At 38.0% G+C, this 24574-nt stretch overlaps 1 protein-coding gene across 2 annotated transcripts in view; it reads left to right on the forward strand.

The window, feature by feature from the left end:
- MSRB3 (methionine sulfoxide reductase B3) overlaps positions 1-24574 on the forward strand; it is a 166089-nt gene that overhangs the window by 135782 nt on the left and 5733 nt on the right. For both annotated transcript variants that reach the window (XM_047742503.1, XM_047742504.1), the window contains one exon: positions 19442-19539. In XM_047742503.1, coding sequence (XP_047598459.1) covers positions 19442-19539 — 98 coding nt within the window. The remainder of the gene's footprint in view (positions 1-19441; positions 19540-24574) is intronic.

Here is a 24574-nt window from a genome sequence, read left to right on the forward strand (position 1 = left end):
GTAGCTTCTTACTGTATTTTATTTCTTTCATCACTATCTCAACCTGACAGCTCTCTGGGCTGCCACAGAGATGGTTTGGTGTAGCGTCTAAGAACAAAAACTTGGAGACTGGCCCTGTTCACATGTGAACTTCAACACTTAATTGTCCACGGGAAAGTGACCTGTGAAAGATACATAATCTGTAAACCTTATTAGTCTCTCCACTTGTAAAATCGGGATAAATAGGGTTGCTGTGAGGTATATGTAAGACAAGAATTGTAAACCAGTTAGCACAGCATCTGACAAATAATGATAACGTTCACTGAAGATGGACTTGCATATGGCTCACTACCCTTATACTCTCCATTCTAGTCTCTCTGGATCTCATGAGCTACATATCGATGGGAATCTTGGCAGAGACAACTTAGGTGCTTTTGGGCTTATGTACTGAGGGACTAGAAAGCAGTGTCATAGAGCACGATGGTGAGAGTTTTAATGTGGCAAATCATTGCAAGAGTTTGGGATTTATGGACTCCAGGAGTAAAGATTAACATAGCCACTAATAAATGTACCTGGCCTTCTTGCTCCCAAGAGGCTAAGAAGAAACTAAGTATCTAGGCTGAATCTGGCCCTCAGAGGAAACTTGGATACAAGGAAGCTTTCTCTTTCTCATGTCCTTGACAACATCTGGCAGCTGGTCAGTGTCTACATTTCTAATGTCTGCAGGACTACCAGCTTTTGGATTATGTTGTTAATGAGCCCTGAGCCAAATGAACCAACAAAGAAAAATAACAACACATCTAAGGGAATCCAGCATTCAGACAGGATCAGTCAAAACAAATAATCACATATCTGCTGAAATAGAACTTCTAGTTAAACCAAACAAAGCCAACTGTGATGACACTGGTTGCCTAATGTAATTAGATTCATCCTTTTTCGTTTAGGGCAGAGTAACTCCCTCCTCAGGTGAATAATAATTGACCTAAGCTAATCATAAAGCTCTATTCCCCTTGTCAGGGATTAGTTTCAGCTTAGACAGATGCCCCATCCCTGGTCAATTGCATCCTAGGCAACATCTAATTGGAGGTTTCTGGTAAAAGTTCCCCTCACTAATAAAAAGAGACGCACTAGTTGAAATGCTTCTATTTTCACTGGATGTTGTCCTGTCTGCCTGTGGTGTCTGGAATTGCTGCATCCATTGTGTGACCATAAGGAGAGGTATCACTGACATGGTGAGGAAGACAAAGGAGAACACATTGGCCTTTATGAGGTAGTTGTGCCATTTACTGGACCAATAGGGAACCACGTAAACGTAGACATCTTGTTATGTAAGTTAATAATTTTCTTAATTTTTAAGCCACTTTAATTTGCATCATCTCTTTCTTGCAGCTGAAATATAGTGTCTGATGCAATTAAAGGACTTCATGTCTAGCCTCTCCAAGAAGTGGAGATTTGAAAATATCATGATTTTGCAATTAAACAATTGACTAAGTGAATTGAAGGAGGCCACTGCTGACACACCAATTGGAAGAAATATCTGAAAGCATGTAGTAAAACACAGAAGTCTGTATCATGAATGAAAAATGAAAAGACTTGCAAAATTGCTCTGAGAGGCTTAACATATAAATAATAGATGTTAAATATTTTTTTCCTAATCTAAAGAAAGACTCAAGTCTGTGTAAGGGAGGAGAAATATATTTTCCTCTCCCCTTCTAAGCTCTCAACTGTAACAAAAGCTCCTGTAACAAAAGACAGATTAATAAGAGAAAAGCAAACAAATTTGTTTAATATGCTTTACATGAAACAAAAGCCTTCATAAGGAGATAAAGACCCAAAGAAGTGGTTGAATCTGAGTGTTTTCCTGCTAGGTTTCATGAAAAAATGTGATAGAATAAAAAAGGGTATGAGCTAAGCGTTGTAAATTGGGGGAAATAGCAAGGCCTGTTTGTTCCAATTTCTTTTCAGCCCTTTCTGAGTCTTGGAGATAAGGATGTTCCTTTTTTCCAGGGCTTAGGAACAGCACCTCTCACGTGAAGGTTTTATGACCTGCTTCAGGGGAAGGTCATGCCATTTCTCAAACTCCTTCAGGTTAAAATATTCCATATGTCAAGCTGCTGTATTTTGGGGTGGCATGTCCTGAACCCCAGCACCTGCAGCTTGAACAGGTACACCACATTCTACGTAGGATTAACAAGAAGGCAGAGGCACCTAAACCTAGCCTGACGATCTTCCTGCACTTCAAGGATAAAGGGAAAATTCTATGTGCTTCCAAATTCGCAGTGGAAGTGTCAGGTTAGTATTAGATTTCTCATTTGCAACCCTGGAATTTGGAAGATAGCAGGATAAATGTGTATAATGGGGAGAGGAAGGCAGAGTGAAGGAAAATGAGTTTTCTAAAGGCTTTATCTCACATGGGTGGGAGGAAGGGGAAGCAGGAAAGGAGGGATTTAGCATCTTGATCTGGAAAACAATGGGTCTTTATGGAGGAAATTGTATCTTGTATGTAATCTTTTGTAGATAATTCAGTGTTTGTGAGTGTAGAAAAGGCAAAATGACATAATAACGGAGGGTGGGGGGAAATGGAATGCATACGAATTTGGTCCAAACAGTAGAAAAAAGAGGAAAAACACACAAAAAATTAATAATAAATACAAAGTGAAATGAAAGGAAGATAGGTATGTGAATTTTTAAAAAAAATTAATTTAATTTAAATTCAATTCATTAACATAGTATATTATTATTTTAAGAGGTAGAGTTCAGTGATTCTTCAGTTGTATATAACACCCAGTGCTCATTACATCCCATATCCTCCTTAATGCCCATCACCCAGTTACCTCATCCCTCCACCCACCTCCCCTCTAGCAACCTTCAGTTTGTTCCTGAGAGTTAAGAGTCTCTTATTGTCTCTCTCTCTCTCTGATTTCACCTTGTTTTATTTTTCCCTCCCTTTCCCTATGATCCTCTGTTCCATGTCTTAAATTCTACATATGAGTGAAATCATATAATTGTGTTGTTAAATATCAATGAACTAATTCTCCCGTTAAAAATAAATATTCTCCCAATAAAATTTCTGACAAAAATAGTCAGAAATTGAGTTCAAATCTAGCTATTTGCTGATTACAAAAACAAAATATAATGGCAGCTTGGAAATAAAGGGATTGTCAAAAGGACATTAGGCCAAAGCAAACAAAGAGGAAAGGAGAAATGGCCATATTACCACCAGAAGAAGTCGAATTTAAGCTAAAAACACAAAAGTATAAAAAGGCAAATTATGTGATAAAAAAAGGGCATTATTCATGAAGAGTATAGAGCAATCATAAGCCTATAGGTATAAAATAGCATAACAACGAAATGTATGAATCAGAATCTTTGAAAGAAAACTTAATTTTAAAATACAGAGCTATCGGGGCACCTGGGTGGCTCAGTGGGTTAAAGCCTCTGCCTTCGGCTCAGGTCATGATCCCAGCGTCCTGGGATCGAGCCCCGCATCGGGCTCTCTCCTCTGCAGAGAGCCTGCTTCCTCCTCTCTCTGCCTGCCTCCCTGCCTGCTTGTGATCTCTCTCTCTGTCAAATATATAAATAAAATCTTTAAAAAAAAAAAATACAGAGCTATCATGGGTAACTTCACTATATCTCTTTCAGACTAAGACATAGGAGTAGTCAAAACTAAGTAAGGAGATAGAAAAACCAAATAATACAATCAATAAACTTGCTTTAGTAGATGTATAAAGTATCTTTCAAATTTAAATAATCCCTTTAACAGGGCCTCCTAGGTGGCTCATTTTGTTAAGCATCTGCCTTTAGTTCAAGTCGTGATCCCAGGGTCCTGGGATTGAGTCCCACATTGGGCTCCCTGTTCAGTGGGAGTCTGCTTCTCCCTCTCCTTCTGCCCCTCCCCCTAGCTCTCTCTTCTTTCTCTCAAATAAATAAATAAAATCTTTTAAAAAAAACCCTCAAATAAAAAATGTAATTTTGTATTTTCATGGAACATTAGAAAGTAGATCATTTACTTGGCCATAAAGAAAATAAAATAAGAGATTTTTATAGGCCATATTTTTATAATAATCCAATGAAATTAGCAATAAATATCTAACTCAATGGGAAACAGTGAACATTATATTTAGAAGAAGAAAATTTATAGCCTTGAATACCTTCATTATTAAAGGAATAAAAAAGATGAAAAATAAAGGAACTTTATAAAAGGAACAATAAAAACTAGGGAGATGGAATAAAGATAAAAGCACAAGTTAATGAAATAGAAAACATTAAACAATTGTGGAAAGAAACAGAGAACTCAGAAATGATTCTTTGAAAGATAAAAAAAAAAATTAACTTACAATGAACCCACTTAAGGAAAAAAAAAAAAAAAAACCTAAGCGAAGTATTTATGAAAAAGAAAACCAGTAAGTAGATGTTTGACTTTCCTGATATAAGAACATGCTATGAAGCCACAATAATAAGATTATATTTGTATAGAAATAGATAAGTACATCAATGAAGCAGACTGGAGAATATATAAATAAATATCAGTCAAACATAGTATTTTAGTTCAGTCAAGAATGGACAATTTAAATATTGTTGATGGCCCAGCTGCTCTTCCATTTGGGAGGAAATAAAATTGAAATATTATTTCATATACTGAAAGAAATTCCAGATGAATTGAGAGCTAATGCAAAATAAGACAAAAATCCTGCAAAAAATATAGAATACCATGTGTGTAGGCTGGAGGCAGGGAGCTCTTAATAATCAAGGCCAGGAGCCCAGAAAGTGCAAAAAGAAGAGGCTAAAAAATCATAAACAAAGCCAATACAGAAACAACAGATATAAAAGGATAATTATAATGCAAAGGCCATTAATTAACATCTGTGATATACAAAGAACTGTTACCAGTTGCAAAGAAAAATAACAATAATAAATAACCCAATGGAAAAAAGAACTAAGAATATGAAGATGCAAGTCCCAGAAAAGCAAATAGTCAACAAACATTAAAAGTGGGCCATCTTACAAATTTTGTATTTGTAATGAAATACAGTGAATATGAAATACAAATTTTGCTGAAATCAGCTACTGGCAATAGTTTACTGGAAGTTTTTAAAAGCTGCAACACCTGTTATTGACAGGTTTGGAGAAAAGGGTATTCAACAATATTTGTTTTGGAAAGCCATTAGAAATATTTACTAAACATAAAAATACATTTATCCTTTGACTTAGCAAACCTATTCCTAAGAATCTGTCCCATAGGAAGAAAGGTTCTACCAGAGATAGGAGCATATGGACAAGGTTGTCACAGCAGTGTGTTTCATAAAGAAAACAATGGGAAACAAAGTCATTCTTGTCAGTGGGGGATTGCACAGTGGAATATTACGCAGCTAGGAGAACATTTACATTTATGTGTGTATGGATACCTATGATTTTGTAAGGCTCTAAGAAAATGGACAAAGACGTGGCAGAACCCTTATTAGGTTGTTAACATAGGGGTTCCCTGACAGATGAGGAACAGGGCCAAGAAAGTAGGGAAAAATTAGCATTTAAAGTATGTATGGTACATTCACATCTATGAATTTACAATGGTTAATATGTGTGTGTGTGAGATTTTTAAATAGCAATGGTAGTTAAGCAATAAGGCATTAAAAGAGTAATTAAGATGTGTTGCAAGCCAGAAACTCAGGGCAATACCTGGAACTGAACAAATGGGAGTTGAGAGCAAGTGGGAGGTAAAAATTATTGGTGTGGGAAAGACATTACAAATAAAAATACACAAAAATAAAAAACAAAAACTGTTAAAGATCAAAGAGCTATTATATTGGCTCTTGATTTACACCTTAAGTCAAAGTACATGGTTTTTAAAAATTTTTTATGTAGTACAAGACCTTGGCAAAATTCCCTCTAAGAGATTACTCCTAAGGGAGTTTTCTAATATGGGAGATATAATTAAAAATTAATTTTCACCTAGCTTTTAAGACCATGATTTTAATAATACATGATTGAGACTTAAAACTTTTTGGTTATACTAAAAGGAGGACAAATATCTACACAAAAGGAGACTATACACTGCTACAACTGTGCTAGGGTACTTCATGTTCATGGATGCTGACCACGCCTTCCACAGTTTTATTCTATTCAAATTAGAAAACGTCAAAGACATCACATAGGTGTCCATGACATATTACCAAGAGATAGTAATCCATCGAATGCTGTACTCTGGTCAGTAGAGATGAAGGAATAATAAATACTTGAGAGGTGATCTTTGTCAAAAATGTCTGAAACAGAGACATTGATTTATTGTGATATCATTTTCAGAATTTTTGTTAATACTCTCTTCAGTCCAAATGTGGTTCACTTATTCAGCAAACATTTTTTTTTAGTGCCTCTCAGTACTAAGTAGCTAAGTCTTGTACCTGCGGCTTGCTTTCTTTACAAGTGGTTTGGTGGGGTAAGACTTGAATACTACTGCACAACTAACAGAATGATAGGTCAGCCTGTAGGCCATGGTATATATGGCGGATGTGCTTCGACTTTTATGGTATTTTACTGATTTGTTTTTTGTCCTGGTTGTTTAGGGCCAAATTAAAATATGTGTGCACTACCATTCTACTTTAGCCAATTTCATCCATGTGAAATTAAACTTTCTTCATGTGCTGACATCTAATTTTTAATGCATTAAACTTGCCAGTGGTCAGAATCAAAGCCATCAAAACTTCTGAATTGCAAAGACCACTTGTACCCATGGGTCTTGCTTGATACAGGATCTTGGCTCTATAGAATTGCTTAGTTTCACCTCAAAGAGCTATTGATATGAGGTGTATTAAGTGGGTTACCATAGAAGGTCCTTAGAATGTAGGTAGGAATTGGGGGTTGAGAGAAGACTGTCAGCCAGGTGCCAAAATTTGTCAGCCAGGTGCCAAAATCTTCAATAAATATTAGTAAGTGACCTAGAGATTCTGTAAATAATTCTATAACAAAGACTTCTGTGACTATATATTTTAAAACAAAAACAAGGATTATTTTGAATTCCTAGATATCCAGAGTAACAAGAATGTATATAGAATATTCATTCAACCAAAATTTATTAAATGCTAGGCACCCTTCTGGGAGCTTTGAATGCATCAGGAAAAAAAGAATTATCTCTGCCCACATGGAACTTAAGTTCTGGTTGGGAGACTACAGACAATACACAGGAAAATTTAGGAACAGTAAGTTATAGTGTATTAGGATGTGATTGAATATATGAAAAAGAAGAGCAGAGTAATGGGGATTAAGTATCAGAGAAGATTTTCCTAAAGGACTTTGTAAAGAGCAAATAGTTATCAGAGTATGCCTTGGTTTGATGTAGTTTGCTTCATGTGTTTTGATGTAATTTATTAAAAAATTTTAATATGTTACAGAATGTACAGTGTTTAACAAGTGTCTTCAACTTTGCCATGTGTCTGCTAAAAGGGCAAAACATCTTTTATTGTTTTATTCTAAAATATTGTGTTTAAAAGCTTTTCTGAGTAATGTGTTTCAAAATATTTTTTCAAATGGGTTGTCAGAAATTTAAATCGTAGTAGGTGAACTAAGTTTTGATGCATCATAAAAAGGTGGTGTAGTCCAGTGAAGGATCATGCATTTATGAAAATACATGTTTTTATTCAAATTGTAGCATTTGAAAGTATATAGCAGAATAACAACCTAAAGTCTACTCAGAAATTTAGAGAGATTTCAGTTAGAGAAGAGTATCAGGAGGAAAATTCAGTGAGTAAAAGAACTTTAACACTTAACTCCCTCAGAAGAAATAATCTTACATTTTATCAGGCATCTATATTTAAGAGAGAAATTATTTGAAATTTTTGATAGGTACACACAACTAAAGAACATAAGTAATAGTTTTACAGTCCCCAGTGATGCCATGTGGTGAATAGACCTAATTCAGGACTGCAGTTGAATGGAACATTATTTCACTGTTGGTCTGGACTGCATGTCGCTGAGAATAGAATCTGTATTTTTTTGAATTTCCCTCCTGGTATTCCTAAGGTCAGTTAAGCACAGTAAATAATCTTCACTCAGCAAGCAACCCAAATCACCATCTTCCTGTTCGATGTAGCTAATAAATTCTGAGCAAACTCAACTCTCTGTGAAGCTTCCTAGTGGATGCCTCACTGGACTGAAGAGCTTTTGGAAGCAAAATAAAATAATCATCTAAAGTTGAATGTTTTTGGATCAAGGTTACTAGGTCAACACTAAATTTAAAACCAGTTTGAGAGACATTTTTTAATGGCACTTAGAAATTATAGCCAAAGGTCAGGTCGTTACATGTGATGTTGCTCAGATCCTTTGATGCTGAAAGTCTACAACTGACTTATGTGTAAGATATACTTTCTAAAACATTAACTATGATTTAAAGTAGCAAGAGACAGTGTTCAGGCCAGGGAAAATAAAGTCCCCTTCCTCAGTTTTTTGGTTGAAATGGTTTGAGTTCAGTATTTTATTGAACTTGAAAAAAAATTATGAATAGTTGCCTTCTCAAAGGGAAACAGGGAAGCTTGCCCTGTCAATTCCTGCTTAGGAGTTTCTGAGATATTTTGCGATCGCCAAGAAAACTGTGGATGAAATCCATGCCAATTAGAGATCTTGTATGTTTGGAACTATTTAAAAATGCTGTGCAGGGCTCAAAGGAATTAGTAAAGCCTGTTGCAGTAGAGCTCCATTATTAATCTCCAAGGAGAATAGATACCAGATGTTCACACTGCCCAGAGGACACCTCAGTGTTCTTGGTCTCTGGTCATATTGTCCTTCAGTAGATTCAAATGCCTGAAATGATTATGGGTCTTGGGACGGCATGGTTTGAACAGAAGAAATTAGTAATAATCATCTTGAAGAAATGCACTATTTTTTGATAGGCAGGAAAAGAAGCCTAATATTAAAATTGATATTTGTAAAAAATTGCCTAGAGCAAAGTAGTAAAGATACTTTGCCTATCTTTTAAAAAATTTCGTTGATTGGCTAGTAATTGGCATATCTAACCTAAGTGATACCCGTATACATAAGTAATTACAAACTGTGAGACATGCTCTGAAGAGAAAATATTGGGTGCTGTGAGCATATTTGACAGGGGATTGTGACCTAGAGTTAAAGCTCTGGATTCTCCTTTGTTTAATCATTTATTGAACACCTACTTTGTGCCAAAAGGTGAAACCGATTACCATGGCCATTTAAAATATACCACTCATGATTCAGTTTGGTAGATTAAGGGATAGTAGGAACAAGGGCAATGAACAACTTAAAAATAAACTAAAGATAAAAAACATTCTAGGGATGGAATTCTGTTTTAGTCTTTCTTCAAATATAGCTTCTAAGGAGCTATTTGAGCAGTGCTCAAGATTTTTAGCATGCCCAAAGACTTTCATATTACTCATTTGATTGTGAAAGTTCTGTTAGGAAATACCATAAAATTTTAAACCCTTTGGAAAGCAGAGAAGGGTGGAATTGGTGGGAGGGACCCCCAGGATCCCAGTATGTTTGCATAAATCCCATTGTGCTCTTCTGCAAGTCATCAACCTGCTCTACCTTCCTTCCCTGCCAGGCTTGGTAAGGAGCCGTCTTGGTTTAGTTGCTCCAGTCCACAAATGCCTTTCAGCCCAACAGAGTTCAGCTTCTGTCCATAACACTGAAAGGGCTCCTCCTAAATTCCCTCAGGCTGCCCAGCTGTTGAATTCAGCAGTCTCCTTTCCTCTCTTATTTAACTTGTCCTTTCTGTAGATTATGTCACTGGGGACTGTCCTCCAGCCTTACACTTTTCCATTATCTGACTCTGTCCCGGTTCCCTATTTCGTTGTCCTCCTATTTCTTGAAATGCTCTTGTTTATTTTCCTTCACTGACTTATTCCTCAGCTCACCTTTTAAATACCTGTCTGGTTCTCCACTCCCCCTATATTTGCCTTCTATATTCCCCTCCATAACCTTACTGTTTTCTATGCTCTGATGACTTTCACATCTGTATCTTTAGCCAGGGTTTTACTTCTGAACCCCCACACCCCTCTGCTCCTAGAGAGTTCCACACTAAATGGATTTTATTATTTTCCCTGAAAAACACATCTAACTAGCATGACCCAGCTAGTCGGTACAAGCTGGAAACCTAGTAGTAATTTGACCCTACCCTTCTCCTTCACTCCCCATCAGGTACCACCACAATCAGTGAATTCTAACTGCTCAGTCTCTCTCTTATTGGTCCCCTGCTCTCCGGCCCCATTGCAGATGCCTTCATGTAGAGCTTCATCACTTCTGTTTCCACATCCAGTCTTCATCTGATGTGCCTGTTTTCATCCTCTTATCCCCCACTCTCTTGCTTGCTTCCAGAACCATATTCCCAAAGCACTGATCTGATCATGTTACTTGTGGCTCCCCTAGTCATCAGGCCATTCAACATGTCCCTGGCCTTCAAAATGCCACCGCCACTTAAAACTGTGGGGTTACTTCGCAAGACAAAAAACAAAACAAAACAAAACAAAACAAAACAAAAACAAAAACAAAAAAAACCAAAACCCAACAAGGTAATTAGTAACCAAAATAAAACAAATGCTTGAAAAGTATATATCGTACTTCAGCATTTTTTTTCCTTCATGAATTTTTAGAGTCTATGGGTCTAGATTATTTTTTATGTATTCTAAACTCTCTGCTTTTCTTTCTTTCTTTTTTTTTAAATTCCCTGATTTTCAAGATAAGTATTTTAAATATTGTTTTTATTTGAGGTACTGCTTAGGAAAGCTGAATAAAGCATGGGAGAATGTCTGCCAAAACCAATGGTTTTCTTTGTGTCATGATTACTGTTAAACCATTTTCTTGCTAGAATAGTTTACCTCTTGAGACTTGGCTGCTTGTTTGCAGTAATGAAATTGTGTCATCAACACAGAGGGGGATACTTGTCCTTACATTTGCAGTGGCAAGAGGGCAGAAATATAGTGCATCCTCATGCCATAACAAGTGACCAAATACAGAAAAGGTATATCAAATACAGAAATGATTTGATAACAAGTGATCAAATACAGAAAAGTAGTCTATGGGTGCCTGGGTGGCTCAGTTGGTTAAGCATCTGCCTTTGGCTCAGGTCATGGTCCCAGGGTACTGGGATCAAGTCCTGCATTGGGCTCCCTGCTCTGGGGGGAGTCTTCTTCTCCCTCTACCTTTCCCCCCTGTTTGTGATCTCACTCTCTCAAATAAATAAATAAAATCTGTAAAAGAGAAAGGAACAGAAGAGAGAAAAGGAAAGGAAAGGAAAGGAAAGGAACGGAAAGGAAAGGAAAGGAAAGGAAAAAAAGAAAAAAGAAAAGAAAAGGAATCTATGAAGTTTTTCCCACTGAGCTGGTTCTGGGAGGAGGCTACTCTGGTCTGCCACAGTTCTAACTCAGGGGTCTTTGTAGATGTCATACTCTCATGCAGAGAATCACTTTTGAGATAGAGTCAAATCTGAGCCAGTTAAAACTCCTAAACCTTACATTGATTTGGGTCTTATCAGTAAGGCAAAAAATAATATAATTGTGGTCACTAGAAAGATTATGATGCCCGAAATCCATTCCTTCTTCTCATAAAATCCTAGATGAAGAGACTAAAATCTGCAGTTTATTAAAAAGAAATCTCGGCTTCTTGTTCAGCATGATAGACTGAGCATACATGTTGGTTTCCCTCTCTCCCAAGAGAACCCTTTAAAGTGAAAGTAAGGAAAAGAAGACGAAAGAGGAGGAGGAGGAAGCAGAAGAGAAGGAGAAGAACCCCATTGCGAAGAGAATTGGAGTGGGGAGGGGGTGCTGAGGGGGTGTTGGAGTGGGGGAGGGGGTGTTGAGCATTTTTTCCAAGGAAAGATGGCTGGCAATGCATTACTGGGTATGACCGACTAAAGAAAGCAGCAGCCCAAATTACGTACGGGAGTTGTTGCCAAGATGCCCAGCACAATTATGAAGAGGCTCAGAGGGCAGAATTGTCAAGAGCAAGGTCGACAAGAAGGTGTTTAACTGAAAAAACAGCTCGTCCAGTTTTGCAGGTTCCTCACTTTCATATTTAGAATGACAGATCATCAATTACCCACGGGGCAAAAAAAAAACAACCCTGGAAGACTGCTCTCAAAAGATATTAAACAGCCTGTCTGGGAGAATTGGGGCTGCCAGTGAGGTGTTGCACTTCAGGGAACGCTGGGACAGACCTTTGTCCTACAAGAAACGATGACAGTGGTACTTCCCAGAGCTCCCGGTCACCTTCTCTGTTGAGAGTTGAGACCTAGGGAGGCACAAACCCGCGCTGTAGCTGATTGCAGAGGAAGCCCCCGTCACCTGCCCCGGGCAACTACCCCAGACCTCTACTCTTAAATAGAAATGGCTGAAGCAAGAAAACCAAGAGCATGGAAGACGAGAAGCAAGAAAAAGAGAAGAGTTGCGCAAGAGGCAGCAGAGCTATTTTAGAGAATAATAGAAAAACCAAAGTCAAACAACTCCCTGGTTCATATTCTCAGAGATATTTGAAGTATTTCATTTACAAAATAAGAAGAGGATGCTGTCAAAAAGGCCAAAAAGTTTAAAGATCAAGAAAAATGTGAAAAAAAAAGAGATGGCCAAAAGATACCTAGGATGCAATGTCTTTCAGGTGAATTTTTAACACCTAAAACATTATATATTACTTATGAACATAGACATATGTAGGAAATGAATCCAAAGAAGTGTGGGAAGGGTATGTAAACAATTGTCTCTGGGTATAGGAGTAGGGGAAAAGGCTGGAGGCAGATCTGGCTGTAATTGTAACATTTTATTTTGTTAGAAAAAGAGAAAAATCTGAAGGAAATATGGAACAAATATAGTCTGTTAAACTTGGGTCATTCGTATTTGTTAAAACATGGATGCCTATGTATTCTACATACTTTTACTTATGGTTGAAATATTTGTTGAAAATTAAAATGTTGAATTATAGAGCAAATTTGTACAATTGTATAAGAAAGTCATGGTCCAAACAAAAGATAAAAGAAGACATGCCCTGCTTGTCATAGTGATGCAGTGTAAAAGAAGGAAGATCTGTTTGACTTCAGGTAGCTTGAGGTTATGCCAGTTGGACCGTTGGAGAAGGAGTTAGAATCCCAACACGCTTTAGCGGTCTGCAACATGTATGTAGCCGTAATAATAATGTCGTTGACTAGTTTTCAAGCCTTAGAATCAACCTATACAAAAGCATAGAAGACTTCATTAAGGTTGGGCGTTGGAATAGGGGAAAGAGTAGGTAGAAGGAGGATGGGGTGCCCAGGCTGTCTTGCAGACTGAAGGGTCCAAAAATGTTGAGCTATAAGATAGTCATTAGTCATGCATTCATATGTTCATCCATCAGACAATTTCTGCAGGCACTGTTTTAGGTGATTGGCAACACACTGGTGGACAAAACTGACACACTCTCTGCTCTTATTAGACTTACATTCTAGTTCCAGAGGCAGATAGTACCAAACGAGGTTTCAAAAGAATTAAAAATTATTTAACTGTCAAAAATTGCAAGGGGGAAGAGAAGGGAGCTTAGTGGAAGTCTGAAGGCTTAGTCTTCATCCGTGACAGGAGTAAATCAATTCATAATGTAAAACCAGCACTGTTCAATGGTGGGAGTTTCTAGATCTGTGGAAATGATATTAGAAATATCCATCTGTGCCTGTCTTGTTCAGTATAGCAGCCATTCACTACATGTAACTGTTGAGAACTTGAAATGTGGCTGGTATGACTGAAGAACTGAAATTCTATTTAATTGTAATTAACTTAAATTTAAATGGCAGCATGTGGCTTGTAGCTTCTGTGTTGGATAGTGCAGATTTGAAATGAAGGAATCAAGAGGGAGCAGCATAAGCATATTTTTAAGAATTAAACCTAAAACCTGTTAAACGTGGTTGTTTGCAGGAATGGGAAGCACGAAAAGAGAACATTGCCCTATGGGTCATCTTGAACTCTTTGATTTTCTATTACATATATATATTTGGTTGATTACTACTTAAACTTTTGGGTCTTCGAGGGGGAATAGAGTATTCTTTTAAAAATGAGATTAAAAACTTGCTGTCAATCGCAGCAAATAACTGGGCAAAATCAGAGCTCAAACTTCAAACAATTCTTGTTAGCCGGGGGGTCTTCATAAAGCGTTGTATTATTTGGTTAAGGTAGCTAATAAGGTAAATAGTGGCCAGTGAGGTTAACAGTTCCTGGCTTCAGAGGTACTAAATGCTACAAATTCTGAAATACAGCCCTAGAATCATAGCACGGTGAGAATTGGTACGTACAGAAAACCACAGGTGTGTAAATGTCCCGCATGTCTCACTGAAACCAAGCTGAGATATTTATCATATTAAATGATCCCCCAAGCCCAACTGGGATTTACTGTGCTCAAACTGATTTTGCATTTGAAGACAATAATATCATATAGATAGATAGATAGATAGATAGATAGATAGATAGATAGAATACAAATGAAAATATTTGTAATTACACTTCAACTTAATGAACTCTAAGGAGTGGGTAGTTTCTGCTGTGTTCTACTGATGGGGTCATGTAGCTAACTTACTGAGGTTTCTCATTTTTATTTGGGGGTTGGGGGACGATCCAGGGAACGTGGCAGCTGTAGAGCAAATCCTTATTAAAGTAAGAGTGGGCCGCATTTTCTACATATGGTATAGATGAAATTGGCTTCAACTTATTTATAACCTGTTGCTGGTTTTAACAACTTGTTTCAAAGATTCGTGAAAGGAAGGAGGAAAAGGTTAGGATAGAGCGATGAGCAAGTTTTTCTCAGGAGGCAGTTGGAGTGAAACATTTAAAGTCTGTTAGCAGAACATCACCTGTGGAAAGCTGTGTCACTGTTCAGGGATGGGTTCAAGGGGACTCTGAGGAGCTTTAATAAACCCCATTCTGAGTGAAAAGGAAGAATTTTAATTTTAATTTTACTGAGGTTTAAAAAAGAAAAAAAATCCACCCTAGTGTAGATGGTAGCAAGTGCCAAAGATCTACCATTAACAAACTGAACCACTTTCTCTAATATCTGAGACATAAATGAACATATCCTGGGTTTGCTGCCCATTATGCCAATACTGGCAAGCACCATCTCCAGATTAGTGTGGCCTGGTGGTCGTTGATTCACAAGGGAGCAGGACTGCCAATAGCCCAACGTGCTTGCTGTGCTTGGCTACCTGTATTTCTGTGCTGTCTGCAGAGAGAAGAATCTATTTATTGAATAAAAGACATTCCCAATAGCAACAGGCTAATACCCAAAAAGTACAGCTTGTATTTTTAGAAATAAAACAATAATACACCCCAATCCGAGCTCATCACATAGAAACAAAGGGATGTCTTGGGGGTGGGGGGAGCCAACTCTGTTTATCCAGGTTTTCGAATGACTGTTCTTTTAAAAAGTGCATGGAATGCATCCAAAACAAATAATGTTTTGTTAGATGAGAAGACCAAAAGGGAAATCCTAGAGAAAGGAGGATGGATGATCTTTCTTTAATGTCAAAACTGACATAAACACATCCCCCTCCCCCTTTTGCTCAAGATAATTTTCTCAACAAGACCCAGATTGCTTCAGTCTTGCCTATCACCCTTTGAAGCACTTTCCTTATTATTAGGAGTGGGGGCAGGATTTCCTTTGAGGATTTTTGCAGCAGTGAAGAGTTCCTCCTTTAAATACTTTCACATGATGAGGGAATTCCGCTTTCAAAGTGCTGTCATCTCTGTGGCCTCTCCGCCATGAGACAATTTATTCTTGGGTGAAGATCCTTCTTAGTTTGATTGTCAATAAGGACTTGCTTTTCTGAGGGATTCTCCTTCGGCTTTTTCTGGAAGACCTAGAAAAAGAATTCAACGTTCTCCTGTGTCAAGCTTATTGAAGTTGGCCATGATTCTCTTTTGAAATGTGTTCCATCACACAGGGTTACTTATGGTCTTCAACACGGTTGCCCTTGTCAATCTCCACTAATTAAGATTTGGATGAGGTATCAAATATTCCGTCTTGAAAACTGCATTTCTTCTGTGCAGAGAGACACTGTGAACTTTGGGAAGTTTTAAGGAGAATTTTTTTTTGTTTGTTTGGTTGGTTTTTTAGTGTCTCTTATGATATTTAACCAATGCCATGGGAAACAACCAGTAAATTATTCAAGTGTCAACAGTTTTCTCAGAAACATAGAAATCTTTTAAGAGCCCTGACTCCATGTCACTACACCTCATCCTTGTCTACTCTTGAATATAGTCTTCTGGAAAATTCTATAAATATTTAATTCATGGAGACAAAATGTATAGCTGTATAGTTTAATAGCTCATTTGAAAGCAGTTCCCTTCCCCCCAAAAAAAATTTTAATAGGAAAGAATTGGAATTAATTAGGAAATTCTAAAAGAATTAGTAATTCTAATTTAGAATTCTAAAAGAATTAGAATTTGTTAGGAAAGATTTAGAATGAAGAAATCCTAAATAGAATGGACAGTTTTCTCAATATTATTACCTAAGGTGAGCTTCTAAGTATTTGTGGTTATTTTAGATAAATGAATAAAAAATTATCCATGCTCCAGAAGTAGATTATATCATTTATATGATTGCTCTTGGACTGTCTCTTTGAAAAGCTTGGTTGTTAGTGAGAGAATCAGTATTGGTGAGTTTACATGAATTAGCTGCTTCCACCTGGAAGCTCCTAAGTGCAATGATGTAACTACCAACCAATCCAGACATGGCACTAAACATATTTCTTAAAACCTACTATCTCCTTCCGGTTACAGTATTGAAATGAATGATGTCTTGACCTCGTACTGAGGAAGAAAGTGGAATGTGAAAAATTTCAACTAGATTAAAGTCAGAATACACAGATTCCAGCTTTGGCTCTGCCACGTACTGCCTGTGTAATGCTGGCAAGTACCATACCCTTCTGCTCCCTCTCCCTCTCCTCCTCGCTAAAAATCCTGTTAAGTTAGTGACCAAGATGGTCTTTATGGATTTACCATTCTAAGTAAATAATAACCTTACTCCACCTATAAAGAGAAGCTTAATTATGGTGTTTGAGCCAAACTGGGTACTCTAGTGAAAAAAGAGCATTGCTAATTTCTTAATCTAGTCTATAAAAAGGGAGTATGATTGTATTTTCTGTCTCCTGTGGGACCCTGAGTCATAAATGTCCACCCCGTCTTCTTGTTTATGCAGACTCTGCCTTCAAAGTGCTCACCACCTAATCAGAGAGGAAAGCCTGAAAACAGATAAGTCAAAAATCCAGTATGATAAGTAGAACAAGATAAGTGTATATAACATGAAGAAGGAGTATGGGAGGGGAACGATCTATCTATATATTTTATATACATTTCTCCATACCTATTTTGAATTCTAGAAATAAGAAAATGTGTGTGTGTTGGAGGATGGCTTTATGCTAAATTAAAAAAAATATTCCTAACTCTTTACCTGTTTACTACTAAATCGAATATGTCCTTCCATAATATTAGATGCCATAATTAGCAATCAAATGAGTCAAAACATGGGAGGTTAAAAAATATAGAGTGTTCTCTTTCTTTTCATAACTAAATTATTTTTCAGTGTCTTCAAACATCACCTTTAAACCTCTCTTTTCTAGCCACTGGCACTTTTGCTGTTGAACAAAGAATACCTAAATGTGCCAAGTAGTCATTATAAACCAAAAACTCTAGCCTAGAATACATTTAGATTCTCTTTAAAATTTAGAGAACAGGGAGAGAGACAATTTTTCTTAAAAGTGCTGGTGTGTCTTGATGTGATTGTTTTTTGAGGAATGTTATATCTAGAAAGTTAAGGTTTTCCTAGTGATTTGCAGCAATCTTGAACTCAAATCAGGGAAAGGAAAGTGTTTCAACTCTGGGTGTTAAATCCAGCACCAACTGTGAAAGCTACACTGTTGCATAGTGGGGGATGGGGAGCTTGGGGGAGTTTCTTATAAAAACTTGGCCTGAGCTAATTTGTTTTGTTTGAAACTGGAAATCATATTGTTGAGGCCTGCATTCTGTTTTCTTTCAGTTGGTGTATTAACACAAAGCATCATGTTTTTAAAGGGCTTCCTCCTTTCTACAGGAATAAATTTGGCTTCTCAAAGAGAAAAAAAATTGTACCAGCAGTTCGGCAACATCACACCTCTTCCGTCATTTTGGGCTTCAGCTCAGGAACTCCCGACCAAATTTCTGGAAATATGTAAAAACATGCCTAGAAGTACTGAACATAAAACCTGGCTGTACATTCATAAACCTTTGTACAATCTTATGGTCCTTATCATTGAGTTTCTTAAAGCTGTGTGTGCAGATTTAAAAAATCGTTCGAATAAATGAAAATTGGAACAAGATGCTGTTTGAGAGAAGGTGCTCCCTAGAGATGCCTGATGAACAGTGCTCTATGGTTTTCTTCTGGGAAGTGAGCAAGCCTCTTGCCCATAAAATAGATAGAAGCTGCTTTCCAGATTGCCCTGCCCTGAAAAATTAGATTATGATGGAAACTATGGAATACTCATTTTTTAATATTTTAACCACACAAACTAAGTGCTGAAAAAGCATTCTTCCTAAAGAAGCATGGAAAGTTGAAAAGTGAACAGCCAGAACAACTATAATAAATAAATCCTTAAAAAAAAAAAAAGGGCAGAAAAAAACCAACTTTTAAAATGGGAGGGGCACCTGAGTAGCTCAGTCGGTTGAGTCGGTTGAGTGTTTTGGCTCAGGTCATGATCTCGGTGTCCTGGGATCAATCCCTGTGTCAGGTTCCATGCTCAGCAGGGAGTCTGTGTGAGGATTTCTCTTTCCCTGTCTGTCCCTCTCCCCGACTGTGCATGCCCATGTTCTCTCTCTTTCTCTCTCAAATAAACAAATCTTTAAAAAAAAAAAAAAAAAAGAACAATTGGATTGTGTTTTGCAAAATGTCACACCGTTAAGACTCCTAGTGAGTGCCCAATGACTCTGAAGAAGAGAGGCAAGACCAAGTGGCGAGAGAGCTTTATAAATCCAGGGATGCTCTGGGAAACTACTGGATGGTCTAAGAATGCTTCTGGAAACATAAACACCCAATGCAACTGTGATCTGAAGTGAGGAGGAAGTTATTCTTCAAGAAGAGTTGCACTCTTGGGGCACCTGAGTGGCTCAGTGGGTTAAGCCTCTGCCTTCAGCTCAGGTCATGATCTCAGCGTCCTGGGATCAAGCCCCACATCGGGCTCTCTGCTCAGCAGGGAGCCTGCTTCCCCCCTTCTCTCTGCCTGCCTCTCTGCCTACTTGTGATCTCTCTCTCTGTGTCAAATAAATAAAATTAAAAAAAAAAAGAGTTGCACTCTTGGGAAATATATTATCCTTCAGCTTTGTACCTTTCCCTTTCAGGCTGGAGAAGTTAAGCACGAGTCATATACTAAAGATTTTCATTCTTTGCGTAGTAGTTCTTTAACATGACATTCTAACCCAAGGCTGTCTGTCTCTCCTGTCTGTTTTGTTCTGGTGCTGCTCTGCTCCAGGTTGGCCTTCATTCCACGATGTGATCAGTTCTGATGCGATCACATTCACGGACGACTTTTCCTACGGGATGCACCGGGTGGAAACAAGCTGCTCTCAGGTCAGTTAACCCCACCTGAAAACCCACTGTGATGCCCCCTTTGCATTGCAAACACTTTCTGGACTCCTGGTTGTGCTAAATATAGCAACTAAGACCAAGTGACTGATCATAAAAGGGATGGAGGAGCACAATGAAGTCTCTATATAGTAACGATATCTCAGTCTTCAGATGTTCAGTAAGTCCAACTGAATGCCAGTCATTGGCTTCAACACTATTTTAAAAAAAGAGAGAGAGAGAATGGTCAGGAAAATCATCTTTATTTGACTCAGTATAGTGGAGAATGGGCTATTCTTAGGGCATGTGAAGATTTCACTGTGTGGCTGTGTGTAATCTGATGTTTTAGAGAATACCCCTCTTCCTGCAGTTCTGTGCATATGTTATTCACCTGTAATGATCCCAACATGGTCAGTCAAGACCCCAGGGGTGGCTTTCCCCATGTGGGTGCAAGGAGAGAGGTCGGAGAATGGGTAGTGGGAAGAGGAGGTTCAGTGGTAGGATCTAGGAGCTCGGAGTGTGAATATGCGGTAACGTAATGCCTTCTCTCCTTCTAGTATATGGACCTGTCTTCGTTTCCACGGATGTTCCAATTAGTTCCTGTCACTCTCTCTAACTGAATCAGGGCTGGCTCTAGGGAGAAAATGAGCATGTGTCGAGAGGCAAAGGTGGTTAATCTGTCATGCCAATGTCGAGGCTTGAACTGTTGGGTATTTTGTATTGAAACTCAAAGACATAGCCAGAACCTTCTGTACACAGAATAAGAGCAACTGCACACTCCAGTCTAGAGTAGGTAGTCCTGTTCTGATCTGCTTTGCATAAGTGAAATGTCAAGTCTGAGTATTGTGGCACTGAAATTCATTGATACTATGGAGTAGTTTGTCAGGGGATGTCTGTTGTACATATCAGAGGTAAAGGGGGCACATCAGGCAGCTGAAATAGCAAAGTGATTGCCACGTGGGCCTCCCTCAACATTCTTCTACTTGCCCTTTAACCCCCTTCATCAGGCACGAGAGTTTTAGGGAGTAGGTGGCATATTTACTACCAAGCAGGGAGGGAGATTGGTTAGAACCCAACCATCTGATGAATTTGTGTTTTCTTTCCCTTTCCTAACTTTCCTTTCTTCCTTCCTTCCTCCCTCCCCCCTTCCGACCCCCCTTCCTTCCTTCCTTTCCTCTTTCCTTTCCTCTTTCTTTCACTAAAGGTGAGTTTATTGTCTTCTAAGCATGAGTACCACTCTCTCCCTTGAAAAGCAGACTTCGTATTTTAGCTAGGTCATACTTTTGGTCCACTCTTGTCTCTCAGATATGAGTCTCTGAGTGAGACATTGGAAATTTCCAATCCTGGGTCTCCCCCTCAGAAATTCTCATTTAGTTGGCCTGTGTAAGGCCTGAACACCAGCAGTTTTTAAAAGCTGCTGTGGTTAATGCTCACATTAAACTTGTGAGCTATATACTGTTATTCTTTCTTATTTTTTAGTTGAGAAAATGGAGACACAAAGAGGACAATTACACTTGTATAAAGCTACATCAATTCAAGCAGCAGAGCTGAGACTCGAACTTGGGCATTAAGCTCCAGAGCTCTAGGGTGCTTAGATGGACAGACAAGCCATAAAGAGTCACATTAAACCAAAAAAGTCCTATGACTTAGTTTAATTCAATTCATATCTGAATTTAATTGCTTTTAATTGATATTCTTGTAACTGCCACAAAAACTAATTATGATTATCTCCCCAGGAATCTAAAATATTCAACAAAAAAGTAACCCGGTAGGATGGTACTTAGCAATGTATAACTTAGGTACATAATACTTAATAAACCTCTTTTAAGACTAACAGTTGTGTTTTGTTTTAAGCTGACTTAAAGGCTGTTAATGACTGCTACTCTCCATTTTCTTCAGAACCCACTTTCAAACATTGAGTCCCCTGAGAACCAAATAAACAAGGCACAGAAAAAGTGGGGTATAATAACTTTCCTTAATGCCCTATTCTCTGACGTGTCTGTGACTATTTCTTAAACGTCACAGAATAAACTTGGTCCCTTGTGCCAGCCACAGAGATAATACTAGCAGGGGTCAAGAAAAGACCATTATGAAGATGAAGTTGTTCTACAGTGACCAAAGAGAAACGAAACCTACAAGCTGCCCAAATCAGGCAACATTGATAAAAGATATTAAGCTAAACAAGGAACAGCTCTCAGCCCTTTGGTCAAAGGGCTAGGTGACTGTTAAACTTTAGGTCCTTTGGGTGAAGAACCAACACTGACCCTTCCTCTGCCTTCTTTCCCACCACCTTCATTTCTTGTATTTGGAAAGTGTGTGGCTCCCTCTTAAAGTCTTAAATTTGAAGAGCAGAGGGAGGGAAATTTATTCTATTAAGGCATGTGTAAGAATACATCCTCTGTGAAGTAAGTTTCATGGAGAAAATAATTAGATTCCAACATTAAAGAAAGATGTGTTTCCTGGATTCTTCTCCCTGTGGGCAGAGCGGGGGATGTCTGCCTCGAGAGAGTGGTAATAACTCACTGAAGTGTGCTGGGTGTCTGTCTGTTCCTTCCTTCCTTCCTTCCTTCCTTCCTTCCTTCCTTCCTTCCTTTCTTTATTGTATGTTTCATCCACACATTTATTTTCCTTTTGTTTTACATTTTTCTTGAGTCTTTTTTTTTCTTTTCCATTTTCTCACTCATCCTTTTTATCTCAACTGGAAAAAAATAACTGACTTAATGGTTTCCATACAGAGTAAACATTTGTATTTTGTTTCCTAGTTTCTCATTCTTAATGCTACTTTTCATGATCAGTTTGTCTTTTATTTTAACCTTCTTTCAGTTTATGTCATCTCCCTCCAATTCATAGCTTCTCCCATCATTTTGGGGGGAAGGGGTTTAGGAAACTTGACTCTGATCCACTTCTCATCTTTCTAAATTTTTTTTTTCCATTTTGAATTCAGATGGTTGTCCTCTCTCTGGACTGAATTGCAACAATGTGGTTTGTCTGATGAAGAATCTGTTAGTTGCTGTAGATATCTCATAGACATTCTCAGTTGGACATGTTATGTGGAGTCCTTCCTTCCTTGTGGTAAAGATGCCGCATCTACACATGAAGACCCTCTTACTGCCATCTTCTACAAATGAGCTGAGCTTCCGTGGACACAACCAGTAGGCTCAACCTACTTGCCTGGTCTTTTTCTTTTTTTTTTTTTTTTTCCTGTTGGTCCCTAATTTTTACTCTGATATTTAGGATTCTTCTTTTTCTTTCCTTTCCTTTCCTGCCCTTTCCTTTCTTTTCCTTTCCTTTTTTCCTTTTCTTTCTTTCTTTTTTTCTTTTTTAATTGTGATACAGATCATGTTATGTGGTTAATTAGACCTCGTATTTGGGTGAGAATTAAAATTTATTGGGAGTTATAACTTACCACCTCTTTATACTAACCTGTAGTTTTTCCATGTGTCCCGTGACTTCTTTAGGTAATAATACTTTAGTAAGATTTTGTTGAGAAAGTTAAGATTGTTAAGATTGATTCAGTACTGTCATCACTTTTCAGAGAAAGAGTGCGGTCAGGTCCTTCTAAAAGAATTGCTGGGTGAGAATCCCAGCACGCGGCCTGATCTTTAAGTTAATAGCACAGAGAACCAGCAAGGGTGGTGGAGATTCTTCCACGTCTTCTGTTAGGACTCCTGCCTGTGGAGGGAATAGGCTGCCCTGTTACGTTCTGATTTTTGTTGCAACCATATTTGTTTGCTTTTCCTATTCTATGTGCTGAATTGTGGAATTAAATTCTAGTTATCTCTTCAAAAGAGGGTCTTTATCTTAAATCTGTCCACTTTACTATCTTCTCCCCAGCTGTGGCAGTTTTCTAACAGTTTGCAGTTACAAAGATTTTTTTTTTTAAGTTTTATTGACGCTTTTCATTTAGTGATAAAATAATGTTGCGTCTATCCCAGTTTCACGAACTACTCTGAATAGTTGTTTGACAGCTTCTTCCTAATCCTCCGAGCCCAGCCTGCTTTGTCAGGAGTTTAAATTCAGTGCAAAGAGGTAAGAGTTGCATGGTTTAAGCTGCAGTTCAGAGAACTAAGTCCCTCCTGGTAATACTTGGGGGATTCTTCCTTCTTTAGATCAAAATTCTACATCTGCAGCAAATGGGAGACCAATAAATTACTTAACTTTTGGAAATCATCTTTAAGGAAACCATCAGATAGATGCTGAGTTTATGTGAGTTGGAGTCTCCTTTTGCCTGTTGCTGTTACTAGCTGGAATCTACAGTAGAGTCCCTTAAGTTTGTTTTAGATCATTATTAATTTGTTCTATGGCAGCCAAATCAACAGAAAGGTAAATATCCACCCATACACGACATTTTTCAAAAGTTAAGCAGATTTTGGTAAAACCCCAAACCTTATTAATCTTTTGCAGATGACAACTGATATATTGCTGATGATTAAAGATACCCATGTGTTACAATAGGGGTTCAGACTCACAGCCCATCTCTCTTTTTCTTGATCTTTCAGTAAAATCATAATGCTAAACTGGTGACTTCACAATCATTTCCTTGGCAAAAGATTAATATCACAAGCACAGAGGAAAAGAGCCCTACTTGCACACAAGTGTCTTCAATAACAGTGGGAGAAAACAGGATACTACTGGCAAAGTAAATTGCTTTTCTTCTTAAACTCTTTTCTCCTTCTCATCCTGCCCCATGTGCCCAAGTGTAAAAGCCCCCGCTTTGAAACTGCTTCATCTTGTAGATCAAACACTTAAGAGAAAATGACAATAATAAAGCCCCCAAACATCCTAGACATAGCTTGGAGAAAACCGTCTAGGAGTTGGAAATACATCAGTGCAGAAATATGTAACTGTGTTGAATGCACTATTTGTGTTTCTTATGCACACAATTGAGAATTGCAGTCAGATTTTAAGGAAATATGTTAAATTTGATGTTCAGTCACTTTTTGGGAACCCGGGGGTGGGGGACTCTTTTCTCTTGGTTCTCTGCAGGTTCCCCAGTTGCCAGATTTTTTGAGTGGGAGGCTTCAATGATAAAGGATTCCCT

Source organism: Lutra lutra, chromosome 8 (assembly GCF_902655055.1).
Source record: "Lutra lutra chromosome 8, mLutLut1.2, whole genome shotgun sequence".
Lineage (NCBI taxonomy): Eukaryota > Metazoa > Chordata > Mammalia > Carnivora > Mustelidae > Lutra > Lutra lutra.